Genomic DNA, 22,400 nt, shown 5'->3' with positions numbered 1-22,400 from the left:
CATCTCTGAACACACAACACGTCAAATCTTGAAGCAGGGGGGCTAACACAGCAGGAGACCACCCTGGGTGACACTCCTGTCCGCTAAGAACAGGCAACTGAGGCTACAATTCACACGGGTTCACGAAAATTGGACAATTGGTCTGATGAGTCTTGATTTCTGCTGCAACATTTGGATGGTACATTGGCATCAACAACATGAACGCATGGACCCATCCTGCCTTGTATCAACAGTTCAGGCTGGTGCCAGTGGTGTAATGGTGTGTGTGGGATGTTTTCTTGGCTCACTTTAGGGTCCCCTTCTTACCAACTGAGCCTAATTTAAATGTCACAGCCTGCCTGAGTATCGTCACTGACCATGTCCGTCCCTTTAAGACTGCAGTGTGCCCATTGTCAGATGGCAGGTTAACTCGCCATGTCACAAAGCTCAAATCATCTCAGATTGCTTTCTTGAACATGACAATGAGTTCACTGGACTCAAATGGCCTCCATGGTCAACAAATCTCAATCCGGTAGAACACCTTTGGGATGTGGTGGGATGGGAGAGTCGCATCATAGATGTGCAACTGCGTGGCACCATCATGTCAGTGTGGACCAGAATCCCTGAGGAAGGTTTATAGCCACTTGTTGAATCAGCGCCATTAAGAATTACGGCAGTTCTGAAGGCAAGAGGGGGTCTGACCCGGTACTAGCAGGGTGTACCTAATAAAGTGGCCGGCGAGTGTGTGTATAGACACACATATACAGGGACTGGCCATTCATTTTGGGACCTGCACTCTCAAGAGACGGGAATTTTCTAAACCACAGCAGCGGCCATTTGTTTGTGTTTAGATTTATTTTTTGTTCTAGCATTAAATTGGGGTTCATCTGAAGGGAACTCCAGTTCCTAAACTGTTGTCCTTTCTGTTTGTTGTTGCTATATATTTTTATATTTATATGAATAATAACTTGTATTTTATTTGTTTAGCACCTTCTATATTCTTAAAGTACTTGAGGCACCTGGGCTGTCTATTGATGGTTATCATGCAATATTATAGAAATACATACATATATATATATATATATATATATATATATATAATGTGTATGTACAGTATATAGCTGGTTATCGGTTTAAGTTTCTGCATTATATCTTGTGTTTATATTGCTATCTTTTTAAAAATATTCAATTTAATTACTGTGTCGCATGTTGGGTTCATACAGTAAGTGGGAGCACTAGACAAGAATAAATTGAATTGAATATTCACAGCCTATTTTCATTGCCTTGGTGCAAAAAATAGCAGAGAAATAAACAAACGGTGAGGACACAAGAAAAGGCGTAAAGCTTCACTGCCAGACTGATCCCATTTAGTAAATGAATAAATAAATAAATAATAAAAAATACAAAAAGCTGCCAAACAAACAGAAAACATTTGGAAGAAATGCTGCCACCCAGTGGTGAGACTCGATAATAACAGAATCTTAACAGTCCGTCCATCCATTATTAAGCCCGCTTATCCTGAGCGGGATCGCGGGGAAGCTGCAGCCCACCTCAGCAGGGATCGGATGCAAGTCAGGAACAACACCTGGAGGGGGCGCCAGTTCATGACAGGGGGAATCACACAGACGACTGTCAGGGGTCCCTTTAGCATTGTCAGTCCACCTAACCTGCATGTGTTTGGACTGTGAGAAGAAGCCCCCCACCAGACACGGGGATGTATATCACAGAAATGAGATACCACGTCACTCTTAAAACTGCGTAATGCAACTCATGGGCATTTGGGGGAAGCCAACATGATAGCATTGGGCACAAGGTGGGGGACAGCTCTGGACAGTGTGCCGGTCCATCTTGGAGTCCACACACGCATGACTATGTCGCTGTGATTTCTTTCAGTGATGAAATAAAAAACGCCCACCTCATTTTAGCAGTCGGTCTGAGAGTTTGTCATTCCGATAACTGTGCTGTTGAGGTGCGCTTACTAGTTATTATTTACTTCTTTTACTTTATTAGCTCACTTAGCTTATTTAGGTGCACTTTTCTTGTGTGTCACCCACACCCAGTGGCGCCCTTGGGCTTCAGTGGCTTAAACCCCTTATTTATCGCTCCTGACTCCTGATATTTTTGTCCATCGTTTACATTAACGGAGGCGCCAAGCCTCAAGTCTTTAAGTCCATTATATGCGATTCATCTCCTGCCTAAAACACACGCGAATCCCCCAAACCCCCAGGAGTGTTCTGGTCCAAAGAAGTAGTTCAGGACACCGGAGATCTTGCGTTTTAAAACACAGGCAGCGTCAACATCCCGACAGAAACATCGGAACGACCCGAGGGTGAGTGACAAGGGCGGGATTGGGCTCTGCACTCGGGCAATGCTGGTGACAGGTGACCCTTCAAAGGACCGCTGGTTCTTCCACAGTCGATGCCGCCGGCTCCCTTTTAATGAATGCGCGTGACACACCTAGGTACCTGCAGACGCACGCACGCGCGCACCTCTGCGCCTGCATATTAGGAACCGCGCTGAACGCCGTGCGCTAATTATTTGTTCTTTTTATTTGCAAATTAGGAGACTCAATAATTTCTGTTTCTTTTGTTTTTAGCACAGCAGTGTCATTAGATAGATAGATAGATAGATAGATAGATAGATAGATAGATAGATAGATAGATAGATAGATAGATAGATAGATAGATAGATAGATAGATAGATAGATAGATAGATAGATACTTTATTAATCCCAAGGGGAAATTCACATTAGGTGGATCTGAAGCCACAATCTCAGGGTTTGAAGTCCAAAGCCATAACCTCTACGCCGCACTGCATTTTAAAGGAAAGGCTGCCTCCTTCACTTTGCCGAGAACGCGCGTCTGCAGACACACGCGTCGTCGCGTGCGCGTGATTTTCCTACCACGATACTGTACTTTTAAACAGCTGCTGACGTGCATGAAAAGAAGCGCCCCCGCTTGTACGCGGACGGTGCTATGAGAAATCGAGCGTCCTTCGCGACGTTCTCAAATTGTTACTTTACTGGTTTGTTTCCAGATCCTCAAGATGAGTCCAAATGCAGACTCCCGTAGCTCCCCTGGACAGCTACTTGGTTTACTTGACTTGTGATCGAGTGTTATCATCCATCCATTTTCCAACCCGCTGAATCCTAACTACAGGGTCACCGGGGTCTGCTGGAGCCAATCCCAGCCAGCACAGGGCGCAAGGCAGGAACCAATCCCGGGTAGGGTGCCAACCCACCGCAGGACACACAAACGTACACCCACACACCAAGGACAATTTAGAATCGCCAATCCACCTAACCTGCATGTCTTTGGACTGTGGGAGGAAACCGGTTGTTATCACTGAATATCATAAAGCATTAACCTCCTCAACGGAGGGGAGCTCTGGAGGTCCGTAGCTGGAGTCTATTGGAATCCTTCATATTTTGCTCTCCCCATTCCTGGCTCCTCCGTCCTGTTTCCAGATTTCAATGTACTGGTCTGGCAGTACAGGGGGTAAGCAGGACACCGTTTGCACTTGGCCTACAGGGCAGCAAAAACGCTCGAGCCGGCCCTGAACATTCTCACTTGCATGTGGTAATCCACACGGTGCGCTCTCACGAAACTCTCGACAAATTTCAGAACATTTTTGTTTTTAACACATGCAAAATAAAATTACAGGCCAATTAGCACAAAGCTTGGCCAGGTGGGGCGGGGCGATATGTTTGAGTGACAGCTGAACGGGCGGGGGCAAGATATTTAAATAGATGGGTGGGACTAGGAGCTTGAGGGTTGGGCGGAGTTTGATGACTGAGTGGGAGGGGCTGGGTAGCAGGGGCGTTTCTAGGAGTTGGTATCAGGCTCTGAGCCTCATTTATGGGTGTTGACTGCGCTGCTATACATATTAAATATTAAAGAGCAGAGTTGGGTCCCCCTTGGGGTTTCAAGTGCAGTTATTCGTGATTAAGACAACAAGAGAAGGGGCTAGGCAAAATAAGCCTCTGAAGCCCCCCCATCCCACCTCTCGATAAGTTTATATGGTCGAGAGCTCAGAGTTAACGCCCAGGGTAGTTTCCTGCCATCAAAGAACTATGCGACCATTTGGGGCTCCGTGGGCTCTGAACCCAGACAGAAATGAGGGGTGAAAGGGGTAAAAATACGCATACTGCCTAATGTCCCTGAAATGCGTCCCCACGTCAGTTCAAGGCACGGACTGAAAAGACTCGCTTGGGTCGCCGGGGCCGGTGGGGGGAAAATGGGATGGGGTTTGGGGGGGATGTAAAAGTGAGGGGGGTGTTTACTGCTGTTTGGGGAATTTAGTGAATGGTGTGTAGTCAGGGTCAGTTCCCCCTGAGTCACTAAACAACCCGTAATGTGTTGTGAGTGACAGCCGGTATGGATGGGGAGGATTGTAACAGACGTTGCTCATTTTTATTCTGTATTATTATCAACATTATTATTATTATATTAATAAAAAACAATAATAATAATTATTATTACTATAATTATAACAATAACAATAAATAACAACAATAATAATAATTATTAATTATAACAATAATAATAATAATAAAGAACCGCGTCCCTTCCTTTTATCTTCGACTGTCATCTTTTTGCGAAGCGCTTCTGAGAATTCCACTCTCTGAGGTCTCTGCTGCCCTCTCCTGGAAATGTGAGGTATGACAAGCACCAACACAAAGCTTTCAGCTCCGTCAAATTTGAAATACCTGTTGGCTGACGCATCTTCCCTTTCAGTGACGTTACGGAGTTTTAAAAAAGGTGTGAGTGTGTGGGTCGGCATGTGCGAGGATATCAATACAGAATTGGGCTCCCTTTTCAAAGCCGTCCTGGATCAAGATTACATTGAGCGGTCCAGGAAGAAGCAGTCGACGCCACAGCGCATTATTTACCCTTTCGCACATTTTATGAACCCGTTTAGGGTGGCAGGGAACCTGGAGCCTGCCTTCAAAGCAGGGACCGATCCTGGATTGGATGTCCGTCTGTCTGCTAGAGGGCACACCGCCCCTCCTTGCCAGTTAACTTCACGTACAGCTCTTTGAGATGTGTGAGGAAAATAATGCCCACTGTGCCAAGCCAACTTGTACAGACCCTACTTGAATCCTGGTCTTTGGATCTACAGCATGAGCCATTGTGCTATTGATCGGCTCATCACGATTTCCATCCATCCATCCATCCATTCATTCATTTTAAAACCTGCTTATCCCGAGTAGGGTCGCTGGGATGCTGGTGCCCATCCCAGCAAACACCAGGCACAAGGCTGGAAAAATCCATTGTTAAAAATAAAGAGGGAGGTTCATGAAAGAACAGAACCAGTAGCGGCCCATTGTGTTTAGTGCCAGTTCTGCCCATCACAGGGGCATGGGGTTTCTGATCAGGTCTTTAACCTTAAGAATACAATAAAGATGGGTAAGTCACTAGGGGGCACCCAAGCACATAAATGTCTTGTCACAACTCCAGAGGCCGATCCAAACCACGGACCCTTTTGCTTCACATCTCCACTTCAATCCAGGCTGGCAGTGCCAATGCAACTCTTTGCAGTTGCGGCGCCAAACCTGAAGGGGACAGAATTTGGCCACAACTTTGGTTCAATTTAGTAAGTTATTACATTCATGTCCTCTCTCCCCATACAGCTAAATCGCCTATGGCTGTGCATCTGAAATCTTGAGATGATGCCCACTAGAAAAGGCGCTATATAGACGCTGAAAACAGAGTCAAAGCATCCCGCATCCCCCAGTGATTAACTCGGTAGAAGTGGGAAACGTGAGTGAGTTCTACATTTGGCACCTGCCTTACCCTGCCACTGCTGGTCCTGGAGTTATGATGCCAATATGCCAAGCCTGCCTGAGTGCCACAATGGGCACAAATCTTCATTTAGATACTGAAAGACAGCAAGAGTGACAAAGATGTGAAAGGCACTATATAATAAACAGATAGACAGACAGATAGAGAGATGTGAAAGGCACTATATAAAAGATAAATTAATAGATTAAAGTTTATTGATCTCACAGAGAAAGCCTGAGCTGCCTGCCCCTGGCACCAAAATGAGCTTGTTTCACGGTGGGGGTTGGGGCTATCAGTGTTCAGTTCCCAATTCCCGGCATGCCAGTGCCCACCCCCATCCCCATTTGAGGAAACCAACAATTTGCCAATCAAAACAAAACAAAACCAGATTGAATGAGCTGTCCTGGCATTGGCACAGAGTGGAGATGCAGCTGAAAGTGCCCCACTGAGAGGGGCCATGGTCAGAGCATCTGCTGTAGCATCCGCCTCAGCTGGCAGCACAGCCCCCTGGCGTGCAGCTGCCACCCACCTGCAGCTGTATGACAGGGGGCTGACTCTCTAACTGTGCCCATAGAAATGGACCATTGGCACCAAAAGGAAAAGTATGATGCACGCAATGCCAGCTAGTGGCAGTGAAGGAGGCTTTGGAAAGCTGAGCAGATAAGTGCCAGTATGGGCAAAGATAACCAAGTATCCATCCTCTTATCATTCATAAATGTGCCACCTGGGCAACAGGTGTTGGGCAAGACTGGCCAAACCTCCAATAGCTGGTATGCCCTTTGCAGGTGGCTTTCTCAGGAAGAAGACATTTCCCAGATGTGGCATATGTGTGCCCACATGTCACAAACATTTAACTTGTGCTTAAATGCAATGACTTTTAGGCAGCAAGGTGGCGCACCTGAGATGAGAAGTGGGCAGTCACCAGGGGAACTCGCTTGGAGTCAAGTGGCATCCCTTTCACCATCAGCTGCATATGCCCTCCAAACACAGGTGGGCATAGTAGCACATTACAACCAAAATGAACACATAAGGTGGCTGTTGCTTTTGGATTTGCCAGGAGGATGAGTGCCAGTTTGTGCTCTCATGAATTTGTTGGTCTGGACTTGTCTGGGGGGCACATTAGTGCCAAGACTGAATGGCACATCAATGACTAATAAATCATTGCCACGATGGGCACCATAACTGCCAATGTTAACCAACCAATTTCAAAAACCTTTATAAGGAAGCCCAGCCTGAAGCGGTCAAGCTCACTACGGACTCCAAATTATAGCAGAGACCACTTTCTTCAGCCCCCAAAAGTGTCCCAACTTACCCTAATCTACCCGTTAACACTCTGCACTGCTTCCCAGTAGAAACCAGTCTCTTTAACAGAGCTACCCGGTAAGATTCAACACTGACCATCAGGCATCATTCAGGCTGCAAGCACACACCTGGCCATTTATCGGAACCCCCCCCTGAAAGTGTCCAAACAAGGACTTGGTCAGTTTAATTAAAAACTCAGGACAAACCAGTCCACCGAGTCCCATTCAAACCGGTCCTAGTAGAGACGTTCAACCTCTGTGTTTGAAGAATCCCATAAAGTGTTTACTGTTGTGCATATTGTGACCAGCGGGGGCACTAATGAGCAAACCCCCCCCCCCACTACTGCAAGGGTCATGGCTCTCTGATTGACCAGTCAGTGGTTTTGAGTCCTCACAAACCCCATAAGGGAGTGTAGCTGTCAGCTTGAAGGGTCCAGCGCAGCATTACTTGCCTGGAACATACTTGAAGCTTCCAACTACTCCCAAATGGCCTGGAGGACTAACTGGTGGTCTCCTCTGGCCAACTCTAATACTCCATCTGGGGTAGGACCTCCAGCTCCAACAAGCATGTTGGTTGGCACACTGGCCTCCTGTCTGTGAAAGGCACTATATAATTGGTAATACTTTATATTCTGGTTGGCTTAGCTGACCCACATACTTATATACTCACAGTAAATACTTACATTATACACAGTGCATCCGGAAAGTATTCACAGCACATCACTTTTTCCACCTTTTGTTATGTTACAGCCTTATTCCAAAATGGATTAAATTCATTTTTGTTCTCAGAATTCTACACACAACACCCCATAATGACAACGTGAAAAAAGTTTACTTGAGGTTTTTGCAAATTTATTAAAAATGAAAAAATTGAGAACGCACATGTACATAAGTATTCACAGCCTTTGCCATGAAGCTCGAAATTGAGCTCAGGTGCATCCTGTTTCCCCTGATCATCCTTGAGATGTTTCTGCAACTTCATTGGAGTCCACCTGTGGTAAATTCAGTTGACTGGACATGATTTGGAAAGGCACACACCTGTCTATAGAAGGTCCCACAGTTGACAGTTCATGTCAGAGCACAAACCAAACATGAAGTCAAAGGAATTGTCTGTAGACCTCCGAGACAGGATTGTCTCGAGACACAAATCTGGGGAAGGTTACAGAAAAATTTCTGCTGCTTTGAAGGTCCCAATGAGCACAGTGGCCTGCATCATCCATAACTGGAAGAAGTTCGAAACCACCAGGACTCTTCCTAGAGCTGGCCGGCCATCTAAACTGAGCGATCGGGGGAGAAGGGCCTTAGTCAGGGAGGTGACCAAGAACCCGATGGTCACTCTGTCAGAGCTCCAGAGGTCCTCTGTGGAGAGAGGAGAACCTTCCAGAAGGACAACCATCTCTGCAGCAATCCAACAATCAGGCCTGTATGGTAGAGTGGCCAGACGGAAGCCACTCCTTAGTAAAAGGCACATGGCAGCCCGCCTGGAGTTTGTCGAAAGGCACCTGAAGGACTCTCAGACCATGAGAAAGAAAATTCTCTGGTCTGATGAGACAAAGATTGAACTCTTTGGTGTAAATGCCAGGCATCACGTTTGGAGGAAACCAGGCACTGCTCATTACCAGGCCAATACCATCCCTACAGTGAAGCATGGTGGTGGCAGCATCACGCTGTGGAGATGTTTTTCAGCAGCAGGGACTGGGAGACTAGTCAGGATAAAGGGAAAGATGACTGCAGCAATGTACAGAGACATCCTGGATGAAAACCTGCTCCACAGCGCTCTTGACCTCAGACTGGGGTGACGGTTCATCTTTCAGCAGGACAACGACCCTAAGCACACAGCCAATATATCAAAGGAGTGGCTTCAGGACAACTCTGTGAATGTCCTTGAGTGGCCCAGCCAGAGCCCAGACTTGAATCTGATTGAACATCTCTGGAGAGATCTTAAAATGGCTGTGCACCGACGCTTCCCATCCAACCTGATGGAGCTTGAGAGGTGCTGCAAAGAGGAATGGGCGAAACTGGCCAAGGATAGGTGTGCCAAGCTTGTGGCAATATATTCAACAAGACTTGAGGCTGGAATTGCCATCGACAAAGTATTGAGCAAAGGCTGTGAATACTTATGGACATGGGATTTCTCAGTTTTTTTATTTTTAATAAATTTGCAAAAACCTCAAGTAAACTTTTTTCACATTGTCATTATGGGGTGTTGTGTGTAGAATTCTGAGGAAAAAAATGAATTTAATCCATTTTGGAATAAGGCTGTAACATAACAAAATGTGGAAATAGTGATGAAGCTGTGAATACTTTCTGGATGCACTGTACATGAGGAGGCCTGTAGGGGGTGTAACAGATATCCAAATCTTATCATGTGATATCATCTACTGTTAAATTCTGCTCCGTACTTCTAAAATTTTTATTTTCATACTGTATTGAGGATTTGTTCTGTTCTGTGTATTGTATTGTATTGTATTGACCCCCTTCTTTTGACACCCACTGCACGCCCAACCTACCTGGAAAGGGGTCTCTCTTTGAACTGCCTTTCCAGAGGTTTCTTCCAATTTTTCCCTACAAGGGTTTTTTTGGGAGTTTTTTCTTGTCTTCTTAGAGAGTCGAGGCTGGGGGGCTGGCAAGAGTCAGGGCCTGTTAAAGCCCATTGCGGCACTTCTTGTGTGATTTTGGGTTACTATACAAAAATAAATTGTATTGTAACAGATAGAGGAGAAAGGCTCTCTATAATAGATGGATTGATTGATGTGAAAAGCTCTATATAATAGGTAACACATTATATGCTTATAAAAATATAGATGTTGTAAGGGACAGGCGGGTTAGACGCCCATGAGGTGGAAGAATGGGGGGGAAGGTCACTTCTTTAGGGCACTGCCTCCCCTAGAATACCAGACAGCAGCTCTTCTGGGTTGCAGTGGTGCCACAGTTTCCCACAGGGTAGTATAAGAATTGGAGTTCTTCAACTCAGTCCTATTGGGTGCAGTGGGAGCCACCAGGGGGTGCTGCAGGGACTGGGATACCCTATGTTTTGAGGCTCCAGCCTTATGTTGAAGGGCTCCTGGGCCAAGCCTTTGGGACACCAGAAGTACATCCGGGGATTTCTTAAAAGGAGCCCCAGCCACTCCTCCGGGAGCCACAGTCGGGAGGAAGAGGAACGAGGCTTACTGGAGGAAGAGTGGAGGAAGAAGGAGAGATAGAGAGAAGAATAAAACAAGAGAATTGCTGTGTGCCTTACTTCGTTGTGCTTGGTGCTTTTGTACTGTGTGCAAGTGGGTAATGTTTAGGAAGAGTTTCCCACAGTAGAATAAAGCCTGTTTTATGTTGGACTTGTGCCTTGTGTCTGTCTTTGTCAGGATTGGAGAGCTGGTGCACCCCCTGCAGGCCAGGCCACTAGATAGATAGATAGATAGATAGATAGATAGATAGATAGATAGATAGATAGATAGATAGATAGATAGATAGATCCATATAACTCCTTAAATCGTCCTCTATAAAGGCTTCCTGGATGGTCAAGAGACCACCATCACTCAGTCTTGAACCTTCTTCTTAGGAGAATGGAGCTCCACCTGAGTAAAGTGTTTTTTAAGCTCTCAGGGAGCCATCAGAATGTGCAGCGGTCACCAGATTAACTTTTCTTTGTTTTCCAAACTTACCATTTCTGGACCTTAAAACGGGGTGACGTCTGCAGCCCCCACTCTTGATGTGTTCGCTTGTGTTTTATTCAAAATGTATTTATAATCTTCTGACATCAGAACTCCAATTCCCAAAAAGCTCTAAGCCGAGTCAAAGTGGACACCCATCCTTTCCAAGGTGCTACCTACTGGATCCTACTTAATTGAATGAAACTTTCCAATATGTCCCATTTTAGTTATTTATCATATGGGCCTTCAGTCTCTGGGAGGTTTCATACTGGGGGTCTACCAGTACAGACCAGTTTATTCACAGCTTGTGCCTAACGTGTCCCAGTATCAACAAGTTAATTCAAAAGGACCTCCATACGGAGCTGTAGAAGAGATGCGCACCACACTCGGCTCCAGCACTGACTGGTGACACACCATAACACATCCTCGTTAACTCATGGGCACACTGGGCAGTTGCCCGGGGGCCCCATGCTCATCTATGTATGTTGTGACTTGCTACCAATAAATAAACACTAGACTCTACTAAACTATAAATATTTGTTATTGTGATACAAGTGAACATTGGCATTCGCCTCTGATTTAGTATCGTGGGCACCTCTGCCACCTCACGTGCCTGTATGTGTACAGGTCTCACGCACGACGTCACGTAAAAAATGTAAATGTTAACGTCACTTCAACTCAATTCTCTGCAAAGAAATTTCTCAAATGTTTGCGTTGAACACTTGATCGATAATAAATAATTCATAGTCATTTAATGCTGTGCCAACTCCGTCTGTGTGGTTTGCCAATTGAGTATCATTTATATGTTGAAATGTTTGTGTTTTTCAAGGCTCGTGTTATATTGTTCACACGTTTGTGTTGATTAATCTTTGCTGTACAGCCAACACTGATTTTGTACCAGTCAGTACCAATACAATTAATGTGTTTAATTTTATCAACAATTTGCATTTTTATTCCTGTAAGTGCTTGTGTAGGTAGAGGTCCCAGGGCACTGCTTTGCCTGGGGGGCCTATAATGCTGTTAAGACGGCCCTGCTCGTACAGCCCAATCAATCAACGCAGAGCAGCACCGTAATGAGTTGACGATGACGCATCAGTCCCCCAAAAGTTCCATACTAGTTACTGAGTACCAGCTGTCCATAGTTACTGATGGATCCATTTAAGGTGTCTTGGTAAAGGCCAGTCCACCATACTGGCTCCCAGTGCACATGGTTGCAATTTCCAGTAAGTTCCTTTATACACTGATATTACAACTCATTGCAGGTCCATCCTTTACACAGTTATTGACCAGTGAAGACCACTCTATGGAGAGAAGTACCAAACTGAGGTCCAGTATGGCCCGTCTTGCTCAGAAATGCTCCACAGGGTAGGTGCCTCCATTCCCGATGAGCTCCTTCCCAACTTCCTTTAAAAGCCATTTCATTCACCGGAGTTCCAAAGTAGGCAGAGGAGTCCAATCTGTGGAGACTTCTTGAGAGTCCTTCCTGGTGGACAGACAAAACTCTCACAGTGGTTCCTTTGTATTCCTAGGATCTCAATGTGCATGGGCTCTCGGGAGCCTCCTATTGGTCAGTCCCGGAAGATCTGCATGCTGAGATTCACTATGGCCTTCCAATCCCAGCAGAGTCTGCTTTAAAGAGACAGCAGGCTGCCAGTCATTTGATCTACCAGCCCACAGCATGATGCGCCATGGTTGGTCCCATCTTTTACACCACTGTCTCCAAGAACAGACAGGTAAGGTAGCAGAGTCTGAAGCCAAGAAGATGTGGGGGATCTGGGATGCCCATTCTGGTTGGAGGTCCACCACCGGGGTCACAGTAGACATCGGGCAGCCCAGCAGACATCAGACACATGATGGTCCAGGCGTGCTGATGGTGCAGTAAGTGGGAGTTGAGCCTGAAGTCCTCAGCTATGGAGGGAGGTCTCATCACCCTCTCGGCCGACTGGTAATTTGTTTCCATCCAGCACTTTATTAAAGAATGGAACCCTGGATGGAAATGTTCTCCCGGTCTTCTCATTTTGGAGTATATTTTTTTTTCTTTTATTTTTTTTCTGATTGTGCCGTGTAGGAGGCTGTCAGCTCTGACTAAATAGCTTTATTATGTAGGCTTGCTTTCTTTCTTTTTTTCCTTTTTCATCAGATCTCCACAAGAGACCTCTTTGTTGCTATGCCTACCCTTTTGGTGAGAAACGGGCGGCGTAAACCGCCTTCCCCTCGCAAGTCTCCTCTGTCATCACGAGAAGGTCTTGGCATTGCCAGAACACCACAGGGGGCGAGTGCCCCTTGAATTTGCCCCGAGTGCTCTCGTCTGAGACCACCCCTTGATCCAGCCTGAAAACTGGCCTGACCACCTCCATCTAGCCAGCTCCACCAAGAGACCCCTGAGAAACAGGGACAGGCTCCCCGTGCCCACCCCATACGTTGGAGCAGCTCTTCTTCCAGTTGTTCTCCACGCGCAGTTTCTACCAGGTGAATGAAACGCAGTCAAAGCATGGGTGACCTGGAATGGTGGGTAAGTGCGGGACATCTTAAAGACGGTAATCGCTCTACAAGAGTTTGTAAGCAGGTGGAAGGTGGACCAAGAAAAACACACTGGCGTTACGTGGAACAGTCTTCGATTAGGACGTATGTATCTAAAAAGCTATCCATTAAAGACCGCTATAGCTTCACTTGGTCCGCTTTGTTAGCCTCTGAAGCTGAATGACCGTCGGACCCTGTGTACTTCTGCTGCATGCTGGGAATTGAAGTCCTCTGAACAGCACTAGCAGCTGTTTACTAAATGCAGCAGCACTGCAACATCTGCGCGGGGCTCTACTTTATTCACTTTCTAGGAACATCTCCAGCCTCTTTTTCAAATCTTCCTGATTTCAAGGATGCAGACTGCTGCCACTCAAATATCTAGCTCCGCCCAGCCTGCTGCCACTCAAGCATCTAGCCCCACCTGGCCTACCGTCACTGAAGCATCTAACCCAGCCCAGCCTACTGCTACTCAAGTATCTAGCCCTGCCCCCTCCTGCTGCCATGCACATATCAAGCCCTGCCTGACCACTGCCATTCAAACATCAAATCCAGCTCAGCCTGCCACCACTATAACATGTAGCCCAGCCCAGCCTCCTGCCATTCAAGTGTCTAGCCCCGCCCAGCCTGACATTACTCAAGAATTTAGCCCCGCCCAGCCTACTGACATTCAAGTATCTAGCCCTGTCTGCCCTGCTGCCACTCAAACATCTAGATAGATAGATAGATAGATAGATAGATAGATAGATAGATAGATAGATAGATAGATAGATAGATAGATAGATAGATAGATAGATAGATAGATATACTTTATTAATCCCAAGGCCATATCAAGCCCTGCCTGACCACTGCCATTCAAACATCAAATCCAGCTCAACCTGCTTCCACTATAACATGTAGCCCCGCCCAGCCTCCTGCCATTCAAGTGTTTAGCCCCGCCTGGCCTTCCGCCACTCAAGCATAGACAGACAGACAATAACTTTGTATAATTTTAACATTTACCCCCCCCCGGGTGGAATTGAAGAGTCGCATAGTGTGGTGGAGCAACAATCTCCTTAGTCTGCCAGTGGAGCAGGACGGTGACAGCAGTCTGTCGCTGAAGCTGCTCCTGTGTCTGGAGATGATCCTGTTCAGTGGATGCAGTGGATTCTCCATTATTGACAGGAGCCTGCTCAGTGCCTGTCGCTCTGCCACGGATGTCAAACTGTCCAGCATCTAGCCCTGTCTGCCCTGCTGCCACTCAAACAACCCATTTCAAGCTCAGCCTGCTGCCACGCTAGCCCTGCCCATCTTACTGCCACGCACATATCAAGCCCTGCCTGACCGCTGCCACTCAAACATCATACCCAGCTCAGCCTGCTACCACTATAACATGTAGCCCCACCCAGCCTCCTGCCATTCAAACAGGCAGTGCCACCCAGTTTGCTCCCACTCTGAGCCCCGCCTGGCCTTCTGCCACACAAACACAATCCTGTCCACACCACCACAGTCAGGAGCATTGTGTGCCAATGAGAAATGAGAGCAAGGTCTCGTCTGTTTCCATGAATTATTCCAAAATATAAAAATCACTAATAAAGTCCACTGCAGTGGGCTGGCGCCCTGCCCGGGGTTTGTTTCCTGCCTTGCACCCTGTGTTGGTTGGGAATGGCTCCAGCAGACCCTGTAGTTAGGATATAGCGGGTTGGATAATGGATGGATGGATGGATAGTAAAGTCCAGGGGAATGTGCACACGTGAGAACATCTGTTACAAAGCTGCCAAAATAAAGAAAGACCAGGAACACAGTTCAGGAAGACCGACTTGTAAAGGTAACTCTCAGAATTGCACACTAAACACATTAACTCTGGAGAAACAATTCAAGGAGATGTGTCTCCATGTAACCTGGAAAACCTGCCACTAAACACTAGGCAAGGGTGGAAAGTTCTAGAAAAGTGCCAAAGAGATAAAAACACCCTGACCAGAAGACTCCTTAAAGAGAAGACCCCTGCAGTTATTCAAGAAGTCCACTTTCCTGATGAAACCTACAGCAGGGGAACAAATCACAGAATGGAGGACCCGGCACAGAACCGCTGCTACTTTGAAAGACCACCAAAGAGGAGAATGTTCGAAAAAGCTGACGAGGACACCCTGTACAGAAGTGTCTGGAAGAAAATGGAGCAGAACAGCATTCAAGAGCAAGTAACTCCAGAAGGAAATGCAATGATAGGAAACCTTAGAGGAAGGGATTCCAGAGCAATGCTCACCGAGACATCGTTCTAAAAAAAGAGTGCACAGCCCAAAGAAAGTCGAAACAAAGGGCTGGCTCTGCTGCTCCAGAACTAGAGAAGGTTCTAGAACACGGTTGGATCACCGACTCCAGAACACTGGCGATGGGAATGAGGGCACAACAATGCTAGGCAAGCCCTGGCCCTGCTGCTCTGAGGAACTACCAAGAAGGGAATTCCGAACATGTGAAAATTTCCTGAACAGAATCACCAAAACAGATGGACAGGGTTCTAGAATACTCTTCAGGAAGACCTCGTCTTGAAGGAAATTGTAAGAAGGATTCAGCTGTATTGATTCGAAATCACCACTCTAGATATTTTGCTCCAAAACAGTGAAGGATCCCAAATCCTCATTGTGTCTGCCTGTTGTTTTTGACATCCCAGAGGAGTGTGCCAAGGTTTGTTCCTTAAGTTGCTCACTCCTTGTGACTCTTAATTGGAGTAAATATATTTAGAAGAAGAAAAAAAAGATGGACTGTTCTAAAATAATTGCTGCTACAAGTGGGATGGATTGTTCTAGAATAGCACCAGAATTAGTTCAGTATGTCCAAGGCAAGAATGGATGGGTTCTTCTAGCAGAGCAAGTGACCACAAGCCAGTCCTTCACTGAGCAAGGGGTGGAGGTTCTGAATGGAAGAGCGTCTACAGAGAGACCGCCAGTAGTTGCCCACCTAACCAGGATGGAGTCTAGAATGGCAGCAGAATAAGGAATATTCCACAGAAGTCACTGAATCTTCCAGAACAGCCCATAGATGTGGAGGGCACTCCAGAATCTGCTGTGAGAAGAACAAATTCCCAAATTTCCATTCTACCTTCTTAAAGATGTGAAGTTACAGTTCAGGGTGGTCCCTGGAGGTGTGTACACTGGACATGTACCCTAACGATGGGCATTTCTGTACTTTAGCTACACATGTACCACCCAGATCCACATTGAAGCTGAGCGCCATCTGGTGGAAACAGAAACTGAGCCAATAAATTAAATAAGCGGTCCACAATGATGGGCAAGCGTAAGGTCTTACCTAAACAGACCCTATTCTGGGACCCCATCAGGTGAGAAATCCAAGAACAGAGTGAAGACCCCTGGGGGTGCGGTGTAGCAGATATGCTTCAGCAGATTAGCGCCAGTCCTGCCCATGCTGACCAGATGGTTGATGACAGGTGTCGTGCCACATGAGTGGGGTAGGCAGGGGGGGTCCCCCTCTAAACAGAGTGCAGAGCAAGCATGTGCAGCGATCCGCACACTTGACAGAAGTGGATTTGCCATTGGCTGCCCTACAGCCCTCATGAATATGCAAACGAGGAGGCAAAGAGCTGCCACTCGTGTTTATGCAAATAGCCGATAATCATAATGGAGCTTTGGAGCCCAGGCACTTGCTGCCAAGACGCGGGGCACCTCCTTCATAACAGAGATGCTCGCAGGGCACTGCCAGTGGGCTCATTTGAGGAGACAGTGATGTGAGGAGACATATTTTCATTGAGCTTTGTGCACACAAAAGTTAAAGACAGTCTGAGGCATCACCAGTGCGATGTTCATGGCACGCTTTCTGTAAAGAGACCCATCAAAATAAAATGGAGTACTGGTGAATGAAGGAAAGCTGGCATGGTGGCACAGGGGTTAGCACTGCTGAAATTACTTCCCATTCCCGTCGCTATCTGTGTGGAGTTTGCATGTTCTCCTAGTGTTCACTAAGCCTCATTACAAGGGCATCACCAAGGGAGTCTGATTTAGGTCATATGACAGCTCTAAGTTGGCATCATGTGAGTGAGAGAACCCTGTGAAGACCTGGCACCCTGTGCCCTGAGCCTGCCTTTTGGGGATTAGGAAATGGTTAATGTGGGTTTATTGAATGGCCTGTGAGCGGGACTAAGCATCAGAATGCCAGTCTGCTTCATGTCCACTTTGACACTTTGGGTGTAGCGTATCACCACGTCATAAGTTCTTGTGCAAAACCCAGTTGTACCCTGGCATCCTGTCTGTGGCTTGATACCCACTGCTGTTTCTCCTCAGTTAGCTTTCCTGAGAGTTGAACTCAAGTGACTGCTGCCCTTCTCTTTACCCTCAAGATGTTAGCAGCCAGCTCTAAGAAGAGTTGTTCCAAACTTGGGGCTACTGTGCTCTTGGGAACCATCAATGCTGCACCTCGACACAATCCTGCGGGCAACTCCTTGGACCTCATGGCTTGGTTTTTGCTCAAACGGTGGGCCTTCTCTAGACTGGTGTGTGCCTTTCCTAATCCATCCAGTCAACTGAAATGACCACAATGAACACTAGAATGGGAAGCAAAGCACCTGAATACTTGCGTCAATGGGATATTACAGTTTTTCATTTTTAATAAATCCCCGAAAATGTCAAAATTCAGTTTTCGCAATCGTCATTCTGGGGTGTTGCTTGATGAGGGGAAAAAATTCATTGAAGTGATTATATGATAAGGCTACAAAAATGTGAAAAACATGAAGGTGTCTGTACATTTTCTCAATCCCCTGAAAGTGTTCCTAGTTTCACCAGTTTTCTTTGAACGTGTTGTCAAACTGAGAAATTAACTTTCAAAGTCAGACTCAACTTTTATTTTTTTAATAAAGACAAAGTCGACCTTAATGCAATCCCAAAAGTAAAATGAACTCTCACATCCACCTTAACAACAGGACAAGTGTCTGTCTGTCTGTGTATTTATGAGCCTGTCCAGTTGCTGTGTCTCTGTCATTCCAACAGGTGGTGCGTTACAAACATTTGTAGTACTTTATTCCACTGCATTTTTCACTCTAACAGATGGCGCAACAAAAAAAATGTGCAAATCCCATTCCAAATGACATATCAAATAGAGACTTTTGAATTCAACAGAGTGTAATTGCAACTCGCAGTACCTATGAGGTCATTCATGTAATACCCCAACATCACGAAACACCCATCACTTGCTCGGTTACATTATGGTTAAGAGTAGGGTTGTGTGAGGGTTATAAGACTCAAAGGGTGTTTCATGACTGAGATTGTAATAATAATAAATTTTTTACATTTATATAGCGCTTTTCTCCGAGATTATGGCCATTACCTGCAGTTATACCCAGCTCTAAGAACTGGAATTTTTCATTCAAACAGCTGGTGCATAACAAACATCTGTAGTAATGCATTTTATTACTACAAATGTTTGTAATGCACCATCTGTTGGAATTACAAACGCAATGCACTTTATTACTGCAAATGTTTGTGATGCACCATCTGTTGGAATTACAAAAGCAGCACACTTTATTACTAGAAATGTTTGTAATGCACCATCTGTTGGAATTACAAACTCAATGCACTATTACTAGAAATGTTTGTGATGCACCATCTGTTGGAATTACAAACACAATGCACTTTATTACTGCAAATGTTTGTGATGCACCATCTGTTGGAATTACAAAAGCAGCACACTTTATTACTAGAAATGTTTGTAATGCACCATCTGTTGGAATTACAAATGCAATGCACTTTATTACTAGAAATGTTTGTGATGCACCATCTGTTGGAATTACAAAAGCAGCACACTTTATTACTAGAAATGTTTGTAATGCACCATCTGTTGGAATTACAAATGCAATGCACTTTATTACTAGAAATGTTTGTAATGCACCATCTGTTGGAATTACAAACGCAATGCACTTTATTACTACAAATGTTTGTGATGCACCATCTGTTGGAATGACAAATGCAACATACTTTATTACTACATGCATAACAAAATACATTGCAACAGTTGGTGCACTTAAAACGTTAATGCTGTGGTCTATGTTGATAACTTAGATTTCAGCCCATTCTTAGACAGGTAGCACAACTAGGAATGTCGTAAAATAACACACAAGTCCAGTACAAATCTAACAATGTCGTAGAATTCAATGTGCTCTACGTCTGTGAGAATACAGCTAGCGTGTGCATGTACAAATGGGGCCGGGGACACCGACCAAGTAGCTACACTTGCCTCCTCGAGCATGATGTCTTTGAGGGCAGACACTCCCTGTTACATTTACAGTTCATGTTATCTGCATAGACACACATGTGACGTTAGTAATGAAACCAGGGACTGTAATGAGATTACAAGGATTTCAACTGGGATGGGTTGCAAATGTAATCAGATTAGAGTAAAGTCTTACTCTGCACTGCGTTAACCACAACTCTCTCCAGGTCATCCCATACCCACGTGTCTGATGGTCGACTCCGCCATACCAAGGTACCCCAAACCTCCACTTCTCCATCACATCTACTCACATTTTTGTCTTCTCTGCATGACTCACTCTTTACGTTGTTTCCAGTGTTTTCCATTCCCACCACCCAGGAAGAGTATTGCAAAATTTTTCAATCAGTCAGTCAGTCAGTCAGTCATCATCCAACCCGCTATATCCTAACACAGGGTCACGGGGAGGGTCTGCTGGAGCCAATCCCAGCCAGCACAGGGCACAAGGCAGGAACAAATCCCAGACAGGGTGCCAGCCCACCACAGGGCACACACACCAAGCACATATTAGGGACAATTTCAGATCGCCAATGCACCTAACCTGCATGTGTTTGGACTGTGGGAGGAAACCCACGGGGAGAACATGCAAACTCCACGCAGGGAGGACCCGGGAAGTGAACCCAGCGCTACTACTGCGCCACCGTGCCGCCCCTGCAAAATTTTTCAACACATTAAAATCTTAACACCGGAATATTCCCAGGGATTTCCTCACACCTCAAGATCTTCTTTGCTTGTTGTTCAAACTCGACCACCAACTCAGCAGATTTCTTAACTGAAAAACGAGACTCTGCATTTCCCATTACCTCCACACACCCAGCACCTGATCCTTATCTCTATCATACTACATTCCCTTAGACCACAGGATCTTAAATTTATGGATGGCGACCCATTTTGGGTCTCGTTTTGTCTGCATTTGGTAGGTCGTAAATCACAATGCTACTCTTTTGGAAATGGTCACGTACGGTTTGTGTAGCGTCTTAAAATGGGTCGCCGCGGGCAGCTTAAACAAATGGCATTGCTCCGGTACGTCCGACATCGGCGATCCTCTGATGCAACCAACTCGGGATGACGGTCAGCACCAGTACAAAAAATTTGGATCACGAGGAAAAAGAGTTTAAGAAGCATCACCCTAGATCTTCCTTTCCCCTCATGTCTACTCCCATTTCCCACCCGTTGCTTCCGCTTTTCTTCATCCCCGTTATCCTTTTTCATGTTTAACACCTGACAGCCTTGACTCTGCAACAGTCTTGGGGATTTCCTCACTTCCAGTGTCTTCTTTGTTCAACGCCGAGGCTCGACAGATCAGTGATCTCTGTCAGACTCCACTTTCCCATTCCCTCCCCACGTCCTTGTCTCCGCCATGCCACGGTCCCCCAGATCTCCACTATTTTTAACATCTACTCACACTTTTTCCTCGTTAGGTTGTTTCTAATTTTATTTACTCCGCTCACCTCTACACGGTACTATCAAATTTTTCAACATCCTAACAGCCGAAAAGATTTCCTTTACCTCGGTATCACGGCTGAAAACTTTGTTGCCCAAGACTAAAACCGAATGAACGAGGTCTTCCAGCACAGCAGTGAGCGGCCTTGTCCAAGATGGTGGGTTTACCAACCTGCCGACTTTTGATGATGGCATTCTGTCTCTGAATGGAGTCTCCCAGAGTTAACTGGCGAATCATAGGATGAGCGAAATAAAGATGGAGTATTGGCCATCACTTGATGGCTGGGCGGAGGTTCTTCTTTCTATTTCCTTAGAACCCTCTGCTCACGTTGTGACTGCCCTTTCTCTCTCTCTCTCTCTCACTGAATGATCTTATTGTATATTTTAGGATTTGCTGGAATTTTTATTGGCTGCAAGTATTTAAGGGGTCCTTGATTCCTCTCCCCTTGACAGGTCCTCTATGGCACATGCGGACTGTCAAGAGAAGGGACCATGCAAACACGACCAAGATACTCATGACTAATTTCAATGAAAATTTCTCACCCCACCCACACCATTTCATCCAGATGGACCACTTAGACATGCCCCCCAGTCCACCCATAGCAAGATGGATCCCCTGCCCACTGCATCTCAAGTAAACATATCCCTGAACTACACAGCTCCAACCCAGACATGTCCCTTCATTGCCATAGACCCAACCACACTTCCCACCCAATTGTACCCGCATCCCAAGCTTATGCCCCCCACCCAACCTCAATGGTGTTCATCGAGATACTTACTCCCACTCTTTCCGTTTGGCTTGAGGTGTGCTCTGCATCTTGTGCGCTTCATGGGCCTTAATGATGTCCTTTTGCTCAATGAGCCCCCCGCGCCTCCTCTTGATGACGTGAGGGCTGATGGGCATTTCTGCATCCAAGCCCAGACCGGAAGCATCGAAAGAGACGGACCCCTCAAAAGGGAACCTGGTGTCTGCCTCCTTAGCCCGCAGTTCATAGACAGCATTGAAGCTGGAGGTGCGCGGCAGCAGGTTGTCAGCAAGGCTCTCCGGTTCCAGGAGGGTGCAGGAGCGAGAGGCCTGGGTCAGCTCCAGGCGGTGCTTCTGCCAACTCTCGGCTTCCGGGGGCGGAAAGACGTACCGACATGGGCTGATGTCCACCTCTGGCACAGTCAACAGGTTGCGGTCTGCCAGTGCATGGGAGCTGACCGAGCAAGTGCTGAATCGCAACATGTCTGCCGTCTGGTTGCACCATAATGCTGGAGAGAGGAGAGAAAAAGAGACAGAGGAGAGAGGTGGTGAGTGACTGGGAAGCACACAAATTCAACTGTGCCTTGTGAAAGACGGAGGATTCTGTCATTTCGGAAATCACAAACGTCTTGTTTCGTTGGGCACAACCGCCTGGTAGGTGACAACCTGCCATTTAGGACTGTCTGAAAATGTAATTTTAGGCCCTCCCAAATGTGGCACCCATCCCAGCAGTATG

The 22,400-nt window shown here is 46.2% G+C and overlaps 1 protein-coding gene across 1 annotated transcript in view; it reads right to left on the bottom strand.

Annotated features, from left to right (window-relative positions):
• Positions 1-22,169, bottom strand: part of LOC114658484 (uncharacterized) — a 67,781-nt gene extending 45,612 nt beyond the window's left edge. The window contains exon 1 of the mRNA XM_028810560.2: positions 21,699-22,169. Within this exon, the coding sequence (XP_028666393.1) occupies positions 21,699-22,147 (449 nt within the window). The 5' untranslated portion in view covers positions 22,148-22,169. The remainder of the gene's footprint in view (positions 1-21,698) is intronic.
• Between the last annotated feature and the right edge of the window lie 231 nt (positions 22,170-22,400).

Source organism: Erpetoichthys calabaricus, chromosome 10 (assembly GCF_900747795.2).
Source record: "Erpetoichthys calabaricus chromosome 10, fErpCal1.3, whole genome shotgun sequence".
Taxonomy (NCBI): Eukaryota; Metazoa; Chordata; class Cladistia; order Polypteriformes; family Polypteridae; genus Erpetoichthys; species Erpetoichthys calabaricus.
Note: the sequence above shows the minus strand (reverse complement) of the source record. Positions and strands in the feature narration are given on the sequence as shown.